This window comes from Pholcus phalangioides, unplaced genomic scaffold (genome assembly GCF_987345545.1).
Source record: "Pholcus phalangioides strain wild (caught in Gottingen) unplaced genomic scaffold, Ppha-v1.0 ptg000003l_1, whole genome shotgun sequence".
NCBI lineage: Eukaryota > Metazoa > Arthropoda > Arachnida > Araneae > Pholcidae > Pholcus > Pholcus phalangioides.
In genome coordinates this window covers 30,678,592-30,697,599 of record NW_028301596.1, presented here as the reverse complement: position 1 = coordinate 30,697,599, position 19,008 = coordinate 30,678,592, and the positions used below count along the sequence as shown (strand labels likewise).

Sequence of the window (19,008 nt, the reverse complement as noted above, 5' to 3'; positions counted from 1 at the left end):
GTTGTTCCTATAGCGTTGTAACGAGGTTTCATTGTATCAAAAACCATTAAGCTGAAAAAATGTAATTCAATTTCGATTTTTTTTTCTTTTGTGAGGAACACAGTCGACATAATTAGTGAATAATGGACTTTGAAATTGGTGAATCATTTATATATATAATGACTGTACGTATATCTATTTTTTCGTGACGTAACAGTAATTAACTCGCATGAAGACGGGGACCCCAGAACCCAAGAAAGAGTATTAAATAAGTATAATGTGATATAAAAGAGAAAAATTCTCTCTCGTATAATAGATACTAAATGGAAGTGCGTTGATTTCATCGGAGCGGAAAACTTTTTTATAGGCAGAATCTGAATAAAAATACGACAGAAGCACGCAAAAGGTTACAAGTGACGTAAATCGAACTTTTTTAGTAACGTAATGGATTAGTTATACTAGTTATCCTTCCTACTCGTAGCCTCGGGTTTTATACCTATCTATTGGATGATGCTACCTACCTATGCCTTTTACCACTAAATCCTCGATACGCTCCACTAAGAGCCGATAAAAAGCTATACAAAAGCCTCGCAAGAGTTTTCCAAATCTTCATTATACAGTTTTTCTTTTCTATCTCATTCACCGTTGTTATTGTTATTACCATTATTATTTTACGTTTTTTTTTTTCAGCGAGGAAATAAAAATCCAAATAATAACTAATTCGAATGTTCAAGCCAACTTCGAGATCTGGGGGATTGCGAAAAAAATGCATTGGGGCCCTTATATAAATAACTGGAGAAACAAAAAGAGAAGTAAAATTCTTTAACAAGCGAGACGCCATAAATGTCCGCGAGTTTTGTGTCGTAAAACACTGCCGGTATCGAGTAGGCTCGCATCTGCGTGTTTTACTACGAAATTATGAGATTTCAAGTACGTAATGCCCGTAACGCGATGTCAAGTTTAACAGGATCTCTTCGCGCAGTTGGAAGTGAATTTTCCATAAGGAATATCTTTTCGATCACTGCTTCAAAAGCTCGAGCGATCAAAAGAAAGACGCGAATAAAAAGTTGTATGGTTTGTTTGTTTTTTTTGACTTTTTTTCTGCACAGACACGTGGTCATTCGCGCGAGCTCTTATAATTCGAGGCCTTAAACTTAAATATTTCAGGATGAGCGAAAAGTCCTGGACACATTTTAAAGATTAATAAAAACATCAATTCAAAAATCAATCAAAACAATTGACATAAAAAAAGATGCGGTTTGTACCAAAATGCTTATCGAGGTTTTTTTAAAGAAAAATAAAAAGTTTAAAATTTCACACTCACACAGAGATATCGCTGTACCACAAAAAACTCGAGATCAAAAATGAAATGGGACACAAACAGTGCATAATTAATGTTTATTACGATTTGCGTTACATAAAACAACTACATATGAGCGCCTTTTTTTAGCTCGGGATGCAACCAAACGAGTTGAAGTGTGTTCATATGTCAATGTGGTAGTTTTATGTTGCGCAAATCGTGATAAACAAATGATCTAAACAAATAAAACAGATAAATCCTTATGTACTGCTTGTGTCACATTTTATGTATTATGTCGAGTTTTCATTTGTAAAGCACCATCTGTGAGTGAAATTTTGGACTTTTTTATTATTTGTTTTAAAATGTCTCGACGCCCTGCTTTTTAGAATGTGTCCATGTCTGCTCGTCCACCCTGTATATACCGTATTCGTTGATTGCATTCGTGTTGCTGAGGGTAAGATCCCAAGGGATTGGAAGCTTGCTAATGTTACTCCGATATTTAAAAAGGGTAGTAGAGAGTCTGTGTCCAATTATCATCCAGTGAGTGACGAACTCCCTCTCGAAAAGTTTGGAAATTATTATCATAAGCAATTGGTGAAGTGGCTAGACGAAAATAGTGTATTGTCGGATAATCAGCATGGGTTTAGGAAGGGGAAGTCATGTGTAACTAACCTCTTTTGTTTCTATGATCATGTGACTAAGGCTTTTGGGTAAGGGCAAAAATGTAGGTATTGTTTACCTTGATTTAAAGAAGGCATTCGATCGGGTCCAACATGGTAAACTCTTGAAGCGTTTACACGAGATTAGAATTGGGGGCAAATTGCTGAATTGGATAGAATCTTGATTGAGAGATAATTCACAACGGGTTATGGCGAACGGGAAATTCTCTGATTGGACAGGCGTCCCTAGTGGAGTTCCCCAAGGAAGTATACTTGGCCCCATACTTTTTCACTTTTTATGGATAAACTCGATCAGGGTATCGATGGGATTCTTAGCAAATTCGCAGATGGCGTAAAGCTAATGGAGGTAATCGGGAATCAAAGCGATAGGGAGTTGCTCCAGATCAACTTAAACAGGATTGCAGCATGGGCAGATGGATGGAGTATGAGGTTTAGCGTTGACAAGTGCATGATCGCTCATTTTGGTTTGAACAATCCACGTTTCTCTTACGAGTTAAATGCTGTCACCATCCCGGACGCAACTAGGGTAACCGATTAGGGAATTCTCATTGCGAGCGGCTTGGGTTTTCTGAACATTGTTCAGCGGTGGTAAAAAAATCGAATAGAATGCTCGGTTTTATTTCAAAAATGTGTCTTCTCATTTTCCCATAAGCATTTTTCCACTTTTCCGCTTAGTTCGTCCTGGACTGGAGTATGCTGTATGGTTTTGGAGACCATACCTACGGAGGGACACAGACATGGTTGAAGGGGTGCAGAGAAGTGTGCACTACGCGTGTCATTATTGGCACACGGGGCTTGAGTTATGAAGAGAGACTTCATTTTTTGAATATGTTTACATTGGATGAACGTGGGTGTCGGGGAGATGTGATCGAAGTGTTCAAAATTTAAAACGGGATGGACCATGATTTCGCCGTCAATCAACTACTTTTACAAGGGGACACCAGTATCGATTGGTAAGGGACAATGCGAGGTTATGGTGTCGCAGGGAATTTTTCTCTAACAGGGTTGTTAATAAATGGAATAGCTTACCCCCGGAGGTAGTAAATTGTAACACAATTGGTATGTTTAATAAGAAATACGATAAACATGTTGAGGTTGATCGAGAAGCTGCCATAATACATTTTATATGGGCATTGTATAATATTTAATCATGTATATATATTGTTTATAGTTTTTGTAATGGCATTTTTAATTGGGTTTCTGTATTTTAGAAATATATGACATCCATATTTGTTATGGGCATCTTTTTCTCAGACGCCTCGTTGGGAATTTTGCCTGTTGTGGCCTCTTGTATTTGTATTGAACACATCCTTGACTCTAGTCCAGAGTTCCCCAAACTTCCTGTTACCCCTCCTTCAATTTTTTTTTCTCATCGCCCCTCAACTCAAGCAAACCTATATATAGGATCGTATATCCATAGGTTACTGCCCCCCGAACCATTCCATTGCTCCCCCCCAGTGGGTGATATTGCCCACCTTGGAAAACACTGCTATAATCATTGGGATACCCAGTGTCTATGCCCAGGTCACCCTCAATTAAAATTCTATGCGAGTAGTTTTAAAGAACTATCGAATAAAATTTCAAATATAATTCTTTGTGAATTTATTTTGTACTTATTATAAGTTTCACTGAGCGAAATATATTTGTTTGCGTATGTGTATTTGTACGTAAGTTACATGTAAAGTACTACTATGTACGATTCATGTACTTTGTAACCATACATGCACCCATACACATTCTTCTGCTTAATTTTTAACGAATCGGTTATATGATGGAACATTTTGAGGTTCCATGAGTTCGAAACCTACTCGGTCCTATTCAGAATCTATTCTGATAAGAAGAATTACTATATAACTTGAGGAACAGAGATGGCACCAAATGGTCGCTCAGCAAAAAAAAAAGTATCCACACAGAGCCATTGAATAACCTCTCGGACTCTCGGTGGGACAGGAAGAAAAACAATTTTTAATCGTTTGCAAACTGTTTATACCAGTGTAATTAACCTTCGTATGACTAAAACCAATCAAATTGTCATATTGAACCTTCTAGTATCGATGAGCAGTATCTCGGGTCACTGAGAATATTAATCTCTGTATAATGTCGAGCTTCGTTCTCTCAAGTGCCCTATCTCATAATATGGTGATCTTAATGGAACAATGCAGATTAGATATAATGTCATCGCAAAAGTTCGAAACGACCGACATGGCGAAACAATAATCATCTATACACATATAATTGGATTAAAATAAATTCTGTTATATTGCAAGTATATAACCGATATCGATCAAGCGCTTCATTCAAGAATCACATTAGCACATAGCGTAGATTTGAATGGAAATAAACTCCTTGACCTGAAACAAAGAGAATCCTTCCTCTTTTACATAAAAGAAAATCATTCATTCGATTTTTCTTTGAATCTTAGATTAGCCGGAGACAATGTTCTTCTATTACTGAATGCACCACACACTTTTCTTCCTTTCTTTCTTTCTCTCACAGGAATGAAAACAAAAACTCATAACGTTTGTGAATCTGATGTTGACAATTTGTAATGAGGGAATCCTTTCCGATTACTTTCTCGTGAATATTAAAATGATTTATCGTAACAATATAAGTATCACATAATCCTTCCTGGTACCTACAAAGAGCTATAAGAAAATGCTGTCAAACTCTTCTATAGCGACCTCGGATATTATATCAATAAAATATAGTTCCCATTGAGAACAATGTTAATGGACTTCGTTTTTGATGTTAACGATATGAATGACTTATAACGACACCGAAGATTTCACAAAGTTTTGTCGTTACAACCGAGACTGACGTTTTAAAGACATTTCTTGACGGAAAATACAACCACATGCAAATACTGTGCATATAGAGTTGTTATTTCATTACGATTAGGGTAAGAATATTTTATCGGAAAAAATACAAGAAATCGGGATTATAAATATAAAACATCGCCAATTCTCGCCAAGAGTGTTACCGGTGAAATTGCTATAAATATTACTTATAAATAACCCTTGGCAAGTGAGTGTGTGACCAGTTCATCATCCGTACTTTACTCTTATCACTCACTCACTGAGAGATCAAAGTGCTTAAAATGACCGAAAACTCGTTGCATTTCCCCCAATACAAACTCTCAAAATACGAATTTCGGGCAGGAAAATTATCTGAGTAGAAACTTAGAAATTTGTGCAAAACGGGATTTCACCAAACAAACTTAGATTTGTATTAGACTCAGTCTTTGTAAACGTACGAGTAATAGCAATGAACTAGAATGAGACTTGCTCTTGCTGTAATGAAATGGTAACATAGACCTGGCACAGCATTTGCTCCTGGAATGCAGAGGTTACAGTTACTACAGAATAAGATACGTGGGAGCCCCTATAATAAACCAATCCTCCCACATATTTTATAAAAAAATTCTGATAGTCCCACACACAAAATATTCTGGTTTCTATCTGACATCTCAATGTTCCGGAACACGTTTGAATTGTAGTGTTATAGCTGTTTATTTTGTACAGTGTTTTGCACCTCTAGTATTTGATTGTACTCCTTACTGTCGTATTGCGAAACGGCGCGAAATATGAATTGATCATATAATATGCATGTAAATGCTCCCTCTGGGAAACCCCCGTATGGCGAATCACGTTCGCTGGGCCGGGGTAAGTAACTCATATAATATGCATGTACATAATTAGGCATAATGACGTAGGCTTACCCCTACGTCATATCTGTCTTCAAGTATGTTGTCAATTTTATCTTCAATTGTATTGTGAAATGTATCTTATTTTGTTGTCACCTTTGCAATTGGTTTTGTGACCAGAGCAATAAATTTGAATTTGAAATAACCCTCGGTGAGGAATGAAATACTATAGTAAGTCTGCAGTGATTTAAAATGTATATTTCACGTAAAAAAACAAAAACATTAACATATAAACTACGTGAGACGTAATTATTATTTAGTCATATTCAAATGCAAATGCACATTATGAAGCCCCAGCAGTTAAATTGCCCAACAAAATTACTGGAAAGAAAAATAAGTAAAGAGCAAAGGGTTTAAAAAAAATGAAGAAAGATTATTATCATTAATTTAAATTGAAGGATAAAATTAAAACGCAATTTCTAAATTACGCAAATTGTTTTTATCCCCGATTCTAGTAAAGATTATTAACTAAAGTAAGCTTCGTTGAAAAAACGGGACATTTTATTATTTTTTTAAAATTTGGTAAGGGTAAAATTGTAGTAAAATTCGGGAATATCCCGTTTATGGATAGTATAAATGGCGAAAAAAAGGTGTCGATACGTCCGAGGTCATCGTGTTCCATCGACGTTATAAGCAAGGCTCACTATCCTCTAGGAGAATCAGCCGGGATCGCAAATTATTGACTTTATAATCGAGTTGTCGTTACAACCGAGTTTGACTGTATTTTTCAGCACTTTTGCTAGTTTATAGAAATTGTTACGATTTGAATTACGATTATAATTACAGTTACGATTTACAGTTTTACTCAGCTTATCGAAAAAATGTTTGTCTGCCTTTTTCAATGATAACGGCAACATTGTTTTTAATTTTCCAACCATACACAGAAGCCCTAGTCTATTGCCACGCTGTCAATTTACTACTATCTTAGCTCTTTAACTCTGTTCAATTCACTCGTTCTTTACCTCTTTAAACTTTATTTATCCGAAAGGGCTTTTGGAATTTACTTCAAGGTGTCAAAAAATGTCTACCTATTGTTTTTATACATGAATTCAAAGGTATGCATCACTGTAAAAATCTCTTGGAAGCGTTACACACAAGCTTGTTTATTCGTACATTCAATTTCAATTTCAGTTTATTAACCACTTCACGTACAAGCGTTTGGCAAGAAATTTGGATTATCTCTATTTGACGAATCGGCGATAAATCTGGTAACCTTGTCCTAACCTAACCATACGTTAGAAAAAGGAAGGGGGAAGGAAAAATATAAAAGGAAATATTAGAAGGTATAACAGATATGAATGGTATAATAGATAATAGGTATATAAGGGGGGTTTTCCCCCTCCCGCTCTTAAATGTATGTAGTCGAAAGATACATCATATGTATGGGGATGAATCGTTAACAGGAATATATAGAAAGAAAGGAGGAAAAGAAAAAGCAACTTCTCCGTAGATAGTAGCGTTACTACAAAGCTTCGTGGTGGTCAAGTGAAAGGAAAGAAAACACAGAGAACTATTTTGAATTTATTCCACTGGAATTTGAACGTAATATTGCGCCCGTGATCGTAAAGAGGTTAACTTCATTTGTTACATGAATTCAAGAAAAAAGAAGTCAAGGAATTTAGAGACCTTTACTGGTTGACACATTGCAAGTTCATAATGAATAACAACTGACATAAGTACATATTAGTGAACAAAATAACAAAACGAAACAAAAAAAAACATAATTTTTTTGAGAGGGAGAAAAAAGTTAATGTAGTGGTTAAACGTGAGAACAAAATCAAACGTGCCTACACAATACTTTCGCATGATTCATAGTATTTTTGGCAACAGGAGGGAGTGCAATTACATTACATGTGGATTGCATTAGTTTCGGATTAGTAAGAATAATAAAAATCCGTATAACGCGTTGCAATGTATGAGATCGAATTGTTTCATAATTTAACTTGATGAGGAGCGTAGACAAAAATCAAAAGAAACTCTCGGTGTTACTGATTGAAAATAGATATTGCTTCATGTGTTATTGAAGGGTGATAAATCAGTAATGTTAAGAAAATCAGGTTTTAAACAGTTGCAAAATTTTGTTATGAGGTAGGTAAAATAATTCTTCAGTAGAGTTTTGAGTATAAATGGTAGCGAGAGAGTATATATATTGTTCAGTCTATTTGAGAAACGGGAACTGTTTAAAGGCAAAGCCAATTGTCGTTTAAAAATAGTTGTAGTAGAGGTTTGTAGAAGTAAAGCTGGAGTAAGGGAAGGATCCCAAGACTGTGAAAAAGTTGTTTTGAAGGGGTTGAAAAAAGTCGTTTGTGTTTGTTATGAGTCTTATTTCTCTTTTCTGGAGTTTTATTATTGGAGTAAGATTGAAAATGAAGTCACCACCTTAGACAGTTAAACCATATACTAGTAGAGAGCTGAATAACGAGTAGTATAGCGTTAACATGGAAGACTGGTCTATGTATGATTTGAGGTAATACCGTTTGTGTGTGTAAATAACGTAACGAAGAATTTTTTGAAATATTTTACATGAATATTCCATCTGAGATGATGATCGATGTAGATGCTCAAGTCGTGGAAACCTGTTCGAGACTTGAGCAGTTACAAGTAGAAATATTGTGGCAATTATTATAATGGAATATCAGATTATGGGCAAAGTATTAGCTGTAGAGAAGTACATAAACTCTTTTTTGTTATATTTATTTGCAAGTGGTTACTGACAAACCAATTTCGAATTATCAATAAATCAGTGGTTATCGAATTTGCTGGTGAACGATTGTCATCAGTGGAGTAGAGTAGTGCAGCGTCACCTGCGAATTTGATGATTTAACCGTTTAATTCAATTATTCATATAGATTGATAACTATTTCAAGCGAGAGAGAGAGATAGAGCGAGCAACGATCTCTGATCAAATATTTCATATCTATAATACCCTCAAACCTTTGTTATAGCGACACAACTTCGCGGTCTCTTGAATGTCGGTATAACCGATTTTAACAGTTATTCAGATCATCGCATCATCCCTCATTAACGATCCTTTTAAAAGACTGACAAGTCGAGGACGATTATTACTAGATAATTCCACTCGCGCGTTTCTAAAAACAGCAACACGAATGCATTGAATACACACAATGAATATTCATTTGATAAGCTTTAAATCTAAGCATGTTATTTTCGAAAAAAAAGCCCTCGCACCTTAATGTCTTTCTCTCTCGCAGAAAAAGTGACGATCAATCTCTCTCTCTCACATGGCCTTTATTCATTTAATTTATTTTTATATTATTATTCTTTTTTTTTTTCCAAAAAAGAAGCCATAATAAATAAACGGATAACAAAAGGCTGCTGCTTATTTTATTTTCAATGCGGAAAAATATTCGCATTCTTGTTCTGTTTTTTTTTTTATTGAGAAGACGACGTTCGCGTATCTCCATCGCTAGCACCGAATTAAATTCAAAGAACGTCCCTTATTATTATTATTCTTTATTTATTTCTTCTCTTCCTTGAATTATTCTTTGTGTTATCCACCCATGTGTAGTAAGTAATCTTCTTCTTCTCCTCCTTTGCAGAGACTTTGTTTGAATTAACGATTTTGGTAAAGAGATGGGGGAGGGGGAGAGGGAAAAATAGAGTATATAACCCATTAATAATGCATATGCACAATAGGAATAATATAGGTACATCATACTCCACCTTTCGTATCTTTTCTTGAAACAAACTGCTTTCCTCTTGGAAGAACCAGGAAAAACAAACACACAAAAATCTAGAATACGAAACAGTTATTCGGATACATAACTGCGCGTATAAATGTGAAATCGTCCATAAGATATGCAAAAAAATTTTGCTTTATCGAATAATTTTACTTTATCGTCATCTATGTGGACGTGTATGATTAGTATCAATAATTTTTTTTTTTAATCTCATATTTTAATAAAAGCTATCGTTTCTTTAACATAAAATAGACATTTTTCGAATGTGAATGTGACTATATATAAAACTGTAGATGGCTATCCGTAGAATTTCGGCTTCCTCTTTGAGGTTTCGGTTTATTTTTAGAAATTAATTAAACTATTTTATATACACAAAACTGAATTCTTGGACGAAATAGGAGAGGAATGTGACGCTCGCAGATAAGAATTAATTTCAAATCGTAACCAATGAAGCGCAATCAGAAATAAATTTGAGTCATTTTATACGTACAGTATATTTACAGGAGAGGGAAGTAATAGTCGTGTTCGAAAGAAAAAAGAGTCATGAAAACGGTGGGTCGCAGCAGACTCTTTTCCAGACCTTATTCGGACATTGTTCGAGTCCAGTACCTTTCTAATATCTGTGTTGTATTGACATGCGCATCCAGCTCCACGACACTGAGCTTTAATTCTCGTTTTTTGCTTCTTTGTAGGTCCAGAGTTAAAATTTCACCGTGGAGTGTACGTCTATAAGAGTGTAGCAGGCCACTTTAAAAAAAATACAATATTTGTTGGTGAATTTTTATGATGGAGGTGACAGGGTGCGACCTGCCGATGATGAACTGTGTCGTGTCTATTAACGGTGAAGCCGAAACTAAGGCCTCGAAAAAAGTTCGCTTGGAAAGGAAAAGGGTATCTTTCTCCGACATGGCGACTGACATCGATACCAACCAACCTCACTACCATAACCATGATGATGACGAAAACGATGACGACGTGATGGAAGACCCGATACTGAATGGCGAAAACGAAAACGGAACCGATGATGATGATGAAGAGAGCGTTGATTACGACGACAGTTGCAACTCCGATGACAGTTTGGAAGAGTGCAGTGTAAGGAACGTACGGAAATCGTACAACGTTTCTTCGATCGAGTGCAACGGGGATGCCCACGAAGAACAGGAATCCACTGAGATCATGTGCAGCACCGCCGAGAAATACATAGAAGCCCTGAAAATCAAATCCGAGAGTCTGAAGGAGCTCGGGAACCTCGTCTCGATCCCGAAAGCTCGATTGGCTTTCGTCACGGATATGGTGGACTGCACCGTCGATGAAGTCGACAACCAGAAGCAGCAATGCGACGATATCGTCAACGGCGAGGACTACCGGGATGAGAAGCCTTCGTTCATTACAGATGTGATTGAATGCGGGACAGTACGGAAGACGGCCGAGTTCTTTTCAAACAAGTTAAAAGTCACGGAAACAGAAGACTCGTTCACCGTCGCCGAAAATGTAGAACAAGATGGTGAGTACCACATTTTTGCATCATCTCCCTAGTAACTTTTTCTTGAACAACTTACCTCAAAATTCAGTTACACATTTTCTTATGACAACTTATAATGTTACGATGTTTGCCATCGGGAATCCATTGGAAAAATCTGAAGTTTTAGTTGCGATGGAGCTTTTACAGATCAAGGCCGACAAAACAATACACGAATAAATTCTTTACTTAGTCGGAGTATTTGAAAGTGGTTTGTGAGAAGGAGGTGGGGATTTTGCTTTTGTACAGATAAAAAAATTTAGTTCAAATTTTTGTCGATAGAGGGCACTGTACGAAAGCAAATCACTGGATATATGAAAATCAGAGTCCTATAAAATGCAGAGTGTTCGAGTAATAGCTCATTTCTGAATTTTGCTGTCACTGGCGCTCGCATAAGGTTGGGATTGTGATTTTGATATTAGTTGATAAAACATTAGTGGTGAAGCTGTTTTACCTCAGCCACGAACCGCCGGCTGAAGCTTCATGAACGTTTTGGACACAGAAGGGATTGGAGAAAACTTACCTCAGAACATTTCTGGTTCAGTGAAGGAAGGTAGTGAAAAGAAAGGTAGTGAAGGAATTCTGTAACTTGCTTTGCAGCGACTTCTATCGACAATAAGTTGGACCAATTTTTTCTACCAAAAAGTATTTTTTTTTTACCAAAAGTACTTTTTCTTCAAACGTATGCTAATTTTCCGATTCCTTCAATTTTTAGGAATTTTCAAACTAGTTACGAATATATGGGACACCCTGTACGTCTTAATTACACCACCGCACCAACAAGAAATAAAGAATAAGCCCAGTTAAATCCCGTTATAACGAGTTTATTATCAAGCAATATCCGATACTCGCTACATCCGATCTATTAAGAGGACAACATCCTATGAAGATAAAAAACATCATTTTGTTACGAGGTGGGTTCACTATAGCGGTGTTCGACGGTATATATATTTTAGTACCGTATACGTTTTCTCGTGTTCACCAGGCTCCTCAAAGGGGCCTATCTATTTCGCTGAATCAGCTATCGATAATTAAAATTGATTTCTTAACTCTTTCCCAGAGAAATTCACCAATAGCTCTTTCCGTGTATTGGTATTCGTGGTAATTTTTCTGACAGAGACGGAACCAATTAGCTGTTTTCTAAAACCCAAAGAGAATCACTTTCCCCATTAAGAAACAGCATCCCCAGTTGTTACGACACCTTTTTTAGATCTTGAAATGAATTGAAACCTGTTTGTTAACTGATTAATTAGTTCCTTCACGTTCTCTTAGGGCAAGTCGCGTTTGGTTTTTGTTTCTCACACACAGACACATTTTTCATTTCTAACCTTATTTAGTTTTTTTGATTTCGATCGTCCGATCCATCTGTTCTATTGATTTTATTTGATCACTGATTTTTTTTTTCTCAAGAAAATGGGCATCGTTATGTTCAATCACAAAAGCCTTTATTCTTTCTTTTATCTCAATAAATGGATTTAATTTGTACACGCACAGGATATACTGTATACATAGATATATGTTATTTCGAATAAAAATTCATAGATAAGAGAGAGCAGCCGAGTTTTTGCGGGAAAAACATTGAAAAGAAGCTCTTCAGAAAAAAAAAGAAAAATTGAACTCCCCAGCCCTTGAGAAAATCCTGTTTACGCCTACGAACAAACGTATATGATGTCGTACGACTACAATAAAGTCTGACGCATGACAAAGAAAATAAGTAGCACTTGTGTCGACGGGAAACTTGTGGAAACATGACTACTACCACTTAACCTTACATGTCGGAACAAGTGCTCCAAGCCTTTATGTTGCCAGTGCTGTGCGTGTTTCTTGTTCTACCGGAGTCGCCATCTGTCCTCCGTATTTTAAAGTGAAAATGGTGGAAAAGGGGAAACATGAGTACTTCTTGATCGTACGTCTTTGACATTCCTCAATCGAATTTCCAACAAATCGTGTGTGTGCGTGCGTGCCCCTAAAAATGCGTTCATTGTCAGCGTTGTGCTTGCTTCGTGTTCTTGCTGGTGCTGTCATCTGTAATTCATATTTTGAAGCGAAGATGGTGAATGCTTGAATTTACATGTTATGTAAATATCGTGTTGAAGGTCTGCCTGCTCTTTGCGGAGAGACTTTTCAAATAAGAGATCGGCTAGCACTCGCGTCTCGAAGTTGGATAACCACAGAAAACAAATTTCAGCCAACCACGACCACTGTGCCGCCCCAACGGGGTTCGAATTTAAATCATCACGATGAGAATTCACCACAATGCCCACAAAATATGACGAAAGCCTGGAGAAATGTCCTAATATGGCTGGCGCATGACGGACTTGTAAGGTTATACAGAGATAGGCGTACTTTGGATCATGCCATCTATTCCGTGACATCCTGTTGCGAGAAATTCTGTCCCTCCACCGATCTTTGCAGCTCTCGCACAGTTGTAGGCACTGGACAACTTGAAACTACATTTTTTATTCCAAGAGACATTTGCATAAATTATGTGTTAAGGAATTTTCCAGCCTTAAATTTGCAGTTCAAGACTTAATTTCACTTAATTTTTTTTAATATGTCTCTTTTAATGAATTCATGTCTCGGATTCATAGATTCATTCAAATCCATCACGATCTTTCGAAAGGTATAGATATTTGAGTTGGAGATAAGGTTTCTCATTGAATTTTCACGTACAAAATATTCAGTTTAAAATTGTAATTTGCTTTCATTGCACCGTAAAAAGAAAAAAGAAAACTCACTGTTGTATCAGCGAGACCATTTCTTGAAAATTTCAACCAAAAATTCTGTAAATTAAAAATTTTCAAAAATACGCTTCATAGGGATATGAACACTTAACATAACATTTTTCTTTTTATTGGATCAAATTTATGGCGTAATTAAAATCCAGGTGAAATCGCTATGGAGAGACGTAGGCTTCTGTGTTTTAATTATGCTGGAACACAGGCTTTGAATGGATATAGCACTGTCTCTATTTGATACGGTTCATTCTATCTATATGTATAAAATTGATTTTCTGTTCTGTAGCCGCGTTTACATGGGAAATAGAAAAATCGAGTTCAAAACCCGCATCAAAAATTTTCACCAATGACTGCTCTTCATTTCTTTCCTTACAAAGGAAAAAAGTCGTGAAGCAGTTGCTAGAACTCCCAATGCTACCGCAATATTGCACTTGTAAACGGGGCTTGTGTGTCTGTGTGTGTGCTCTCTATACAAATCCACAATTTTAGACCGATGAGTTCCAAATTTTGCATATATATGAGACAGGACCCGGATTGAACGATAGGCTACTTTAAAAGTTCGCCAGAACAGGGCAAATGTCCGAAATGGGCAAAAAACTGTTGGGAAACAATGGTTCTTGGGCCTCAACAGTCACGTAATGTTTACTTTGGTTGCCGTGGTTCCCTAGCAATGCGTTTCAGACATGCATATCCCTTCACAATGGTTTGCCGCTTCTTTAATACTGCCAGTATTATGTAAAATTGTTTATTCCTTTGTAATGGTTTGTCACTTTTTCAATTCTCCCAGTAAATGAAGAAAACCCGGGCAGCGCCGGGTATTATAGCTAGTTCTAAATGTTTCACTGCAGTCGATAAAATTTGAGTGCATTCAGAAGGAAAAGGCAAGATGTGTAATGCAAAGGATGCCATGGGGGTATTGGGAGCTGAAAAGTTACTTTATTCCGGAGTAAAGTAACAGTATGACCATGCGTTCTGTATTTTAGTGGTGGCCATTTCCTCCTCCCTACTGTTTGGCAGGGCCATGTAATAAGGGCTATCTCGTGAGGCGCTGGCGTCGGTTCCAGCTGACGTCATGCTTGACGTCATTGATGAAGTAGAACCGAGAGTGCGCCCGCTTTGCTACCCTGTTAATTACGATAGTTTGCAATCTATTACTGCCCATTTTGTTGAATTCTTTCCAAAATTATTTTTTTGATTATTGTCATTAGTATTTGCATATTTATTGACTTACTTCGCGCAAGCATTTAAGCATTTAAAATAAGAAATTTTGTATTTACTTATGAGGAAACTTCCACCGAGAATATTTTTCTCGGCTCCATTTCAATTGAATCACGTACGTTAGTTAATTTTTATTGGGTTGATCGAAAGCCAACTCGAAATAGATAATATCAACTATCTTTCAAACTTTCTATAATTTTTAATTATCTCATGTTATCATTTGAATTAGCTGTAGGTTTTGGAAGTGTTAACTTCGTTATTATCAATACAACTGCAACATAAAGACGTGGAAAGCAAATGCAAAAAAATAATATGATCTTAATTGCATATAAATAATAATTATATATGATATTAATATTAATTAATATTAAAAATATAAGCAAATAAGAAATAAGAAAACTCGGTGGTTTTCAGATGTGAATCCTGTCCAAAGCATTCGAACGTACTGGTTTCTTATTCAATCGAGATTCTCTTAAAATAGATTCATCGTTTGATGCACCTTTACCGGGTAGATTTACTGACGGCACAGCGCGCGGAGGCTTTCAAATTTTTTTTCTTTGAGGTAAACCTAGAAGGCGATTCTCCAGATCATCTTCATAATCACTAGGATGAAAATGATTGCCGCAATTAATTAGCGTACTTGTGATCGAGCCTCTTACATTCGGACATCCATATATTGCTAGTCTCTGGGCCTTTAGGAATTATGATAAATAGCTTGAATCTCAAGTTTCTTTGTCCTAAGAGTAAAGTTCTTGCATGTTGCTATCACACAACTCATATTTGTTTTCTCATTTTCAGAGAGAATCACAAAAAAATAGTATAAAAACACCGCGAGCGCAACTGAAACAACACCATAAACGAGAGATCGCTCAATTGAAACAGTAAAATAAGCGACTAAAATTTAAAATAATCCTTTTGAATACAATAACAGTAGGCTATGACTCTGCTCTTCGTTTGCTTGTCGTCTAATACAAAGTGCTTGATCAGTGACGTCACACAGTAGCTCCGAGACAAGGTCCATCTGAGTCAGGACGGTGAGCCCCAATGCCTCCTAGATACTTAACTATCTAGGAGGTATTGGTCGAGCGCGTTTACAGAGATGAGAAAACCCTTACTATACTGTATATCAGGCATCTTCAACCCGTTCACGGTGCTCCCTGAAGCACCCAGAGCGCTCGATGCTTGTGCTAGATTTCGTGCTCGCGAGCACTTGATCAATGTTGCAATTGGACCCATCATGTACAAATTGCGTTCGAGGATTGAAATCATCCTGTGATTTCATGCAGTCGTACGTCGAACTTGCCGAAAATGGTGCTCTTCTTTTCATGATGGATGCAGGCAGTGCTTGCGACTAGAAAAAGGTTGAAGACCCCTGCTGTATATAATCCTGCTGCTACATGGCCGTCGCAGCGTCGTTTTGATAGAAATGCAAATTTTTCAAGTTTTTCTTGGTGAGCTAATTAATATTGCTAAATTCTGTGTTTGAAGAGTGTGAGGAAAGAAGTCTATTGTGCAAGATTCAATAGCCAAATACCATGTGTCTTATATCTTTGGTTGCGGCTTAATTACCTGAAATTACCGTAGTTTAATGACTCTAAACCTTCATGTTTCCCCATTTTTTTAGAATTGATTTCTATGGTGGTGTTCCCCTTAAAAGCTTGTTTTTCTTATTCATTTACTAAATGTATAGCCTCATTTCATTTGTTTGAGAGGCAGTGGAGTCCCTGGGAAATGCACACGGATCAGAGGTTGGGAACCGCTGCAGTAGTTAATCGGGGACTTTTTCTTCTGGAGCTCTTGGGGGGGGGGGATTCCTCTTTGTGCCTACCCCTTCTGTATTCAAACTCGAACCAGGAGGGTAAATGTAGATTAAGAACAACTGATGTATGAGATATAAATCGAGCTAACGAGAATTGCAATCAACTCTCAATAATTTCTCGTGACTCTTATCTTGCTTTGTCTCTCCCTCGGCGAATGAGAATGTTATATGCCTGCACATAATCAGGAAAGCACCAATAGGCGCAACCCCCGAGGCGGATCCCACAGTTGACCGATTATTATTTAACGTTTCTGCTACTGATAATGATCCGTGATTTTGGTTGCTTATTTTGCAAGGGTCAGTAGCAGTGAGTCTTCTCTGACCACTCGTTCACCTTCAGATGCCACTTATTCCTTTGACCTCGTATCCTCCTCACATGCCGAACTCTTCTTCTTACGATGGTGATGATGACACGCATGGATGCATGCTGGCGATCTGATAATACACTGCGGTGATGAGAACAACAAAAAACGCGAATGACGAACTCTTAACTTGGCTGGGCCCTGGTGAATATGAGCCGCTCTTCTTTTCTGATTCCCGAGACGTTTCTAATTTCCAGAGGAAAAACTAAAGATTGTGTGATGTACTGATCCAGCAGACAAAACTTCATTTCATTTGAGCTTCTTACGTAGCTACTTGTGAGCAGAATAGAGATAATGTAGAGCAGGAATCATTCTAGAGAGAGAAATATGGCAAAAATGTCATTTCTGTGTTGTCAAACCAAGTTACAACGACGTTCAGGGTACAGTGAAATTGAGTCTTTATAACTGAGGTTTTTAAAATACTGGTAGGAAATAAATAATCCGATGGTATCATGAAACAGTGCTCATAAACGAATATGGTCATATACAGAGCACATATTTCAAATCTGAATTGATAATGAAACAGACAAGTTCAACCTCTTTTTGATCCTGGCATATTCCTCGAAGTAAGCTCTTAATGAATTTCACATTTCTTTCTCGAACACAGCTTCAAGAAGATACTGAATGCACAGATAGTAGTTATGAATACCGAATGTACGTTAAGGATATCGAATGCACAGAGATTATAGTTAAGGTTACCCAATGCGCGAACTGTAATTAAGGCTATCGCATAACTACACACACACACACATATGAATTGTAATTAAAAATACTGAATGCACGGGCTATAGTAATAGATATCGAATGCATGTGTGGGTTATAGTTAAGGCTATGGAATGCATGGAATATTGTAATGGATAACGGATGCATGAATTGTAGTTATGGATACCGAACTGTTTATGTTAAGGATGTGGAATGCACACAAACTATGGTTAAGGGAATCGAATGTCCGGAACTTCTAGAAACCCTGCCAATGTTCCATGTGCAATGAATGCAAATTGAACCTCGACATCAACACGATTGTTGATCTGATTGACAATCAACGCAATGGACCCTCCAAGGATTCGTCGTGATTTGACTTTCTGAACATTATTGCTGAGTTAAACTCGGAAAGAGGAAAAAGTCAACTGGTTTTAGGTGGGAATCAACCGATGGTCCTCCTATAATCAAAGAAATAGAATCATTTGCCTGTGGATTACAGCGGGACCATGGTTTGAGTTCCATTCAGTTATTGAGTGTTGAGAAAAGTCATTTCTCCATGATGAATCCGGTTTTTATCCACATATTTATCATTGACAGACAACGTTCCAAAAATCATAAGAAAAAGCACAAAAGAAACAAAGAAAACTAACACAATTTTACTGAAAAAATGCGTCGTTATATCAGTTGCATTTCGTTGCCCTTATTTAGCGAAGTTATTTGACATTATTACGCCAGCGTAAATATCGCTGCTTATAGTCGTTGTGAAATGAATTTCATTACAACCGAGTTTGACCACATAGATTTGTTGCGATCGAACTTCAAAATGAGAATCTAACCCAGTGATTTCCAGCGTGGGTGTTAACGCCCCCTGGGGAGCGATGGAATGTTCCAGGAGGGCGGTAGAAGCTACGAGTATAACATAGGATTCTATGGGTTAGATTTCGTTGGGGAGCGATGGAAGAAAACAATTTCTGAAGAAGGGGGTGATGGGACAAAAAAAGTTGAGAAACTATGATCTAACCTATAAAAAATTTTAAACGATCGTGGGAAATCGAATTTCAGCACCACAAGAGAGAGTCGGCTTTTAATCCTGTTTCTTTCTCGGGTACCGCAAACTCAGCTTAGATGGATAAATATGGCCAAGAAATGCCGGCACAATACTTTTCTATGGCTTCCTTCTCAACCCCTCATTTTTCATGTACAGTATTGCTGACATATCTGGTTACTCAACTGTAGTTTAATTCCAAGTCATCACGTCTGTTTCTGAGAAATTAGATTCTAAATGTT

The 19,008-nt window shown here is 37.1% G+C and overlaps 1 protein-coding gene across 1 annotated transcript in view; it reads left to right on the top strand.

Annotated features, from left to right (window-relative positions):
- LOC149088388 (uncharacterized) overlaps positions 1-19,008 on the top strand; it is a 132,366-nt gene that overhangs the window by 9,222 nt on the left and 104,136 nt on the right. Inside the window, exon 2 of the mRNA XM_089247471.1 lies at positions 10,056-10,867. Coding sequence (XP_089103597.1) covers positions 10,147-10,867 — 721 coding nt within the window. The 5' untranslated portion in view covers positions 10,056-10,146. The remainder of the gene's footprint in view (positions 1-10,055; positions 10,868-19,008) is intronic.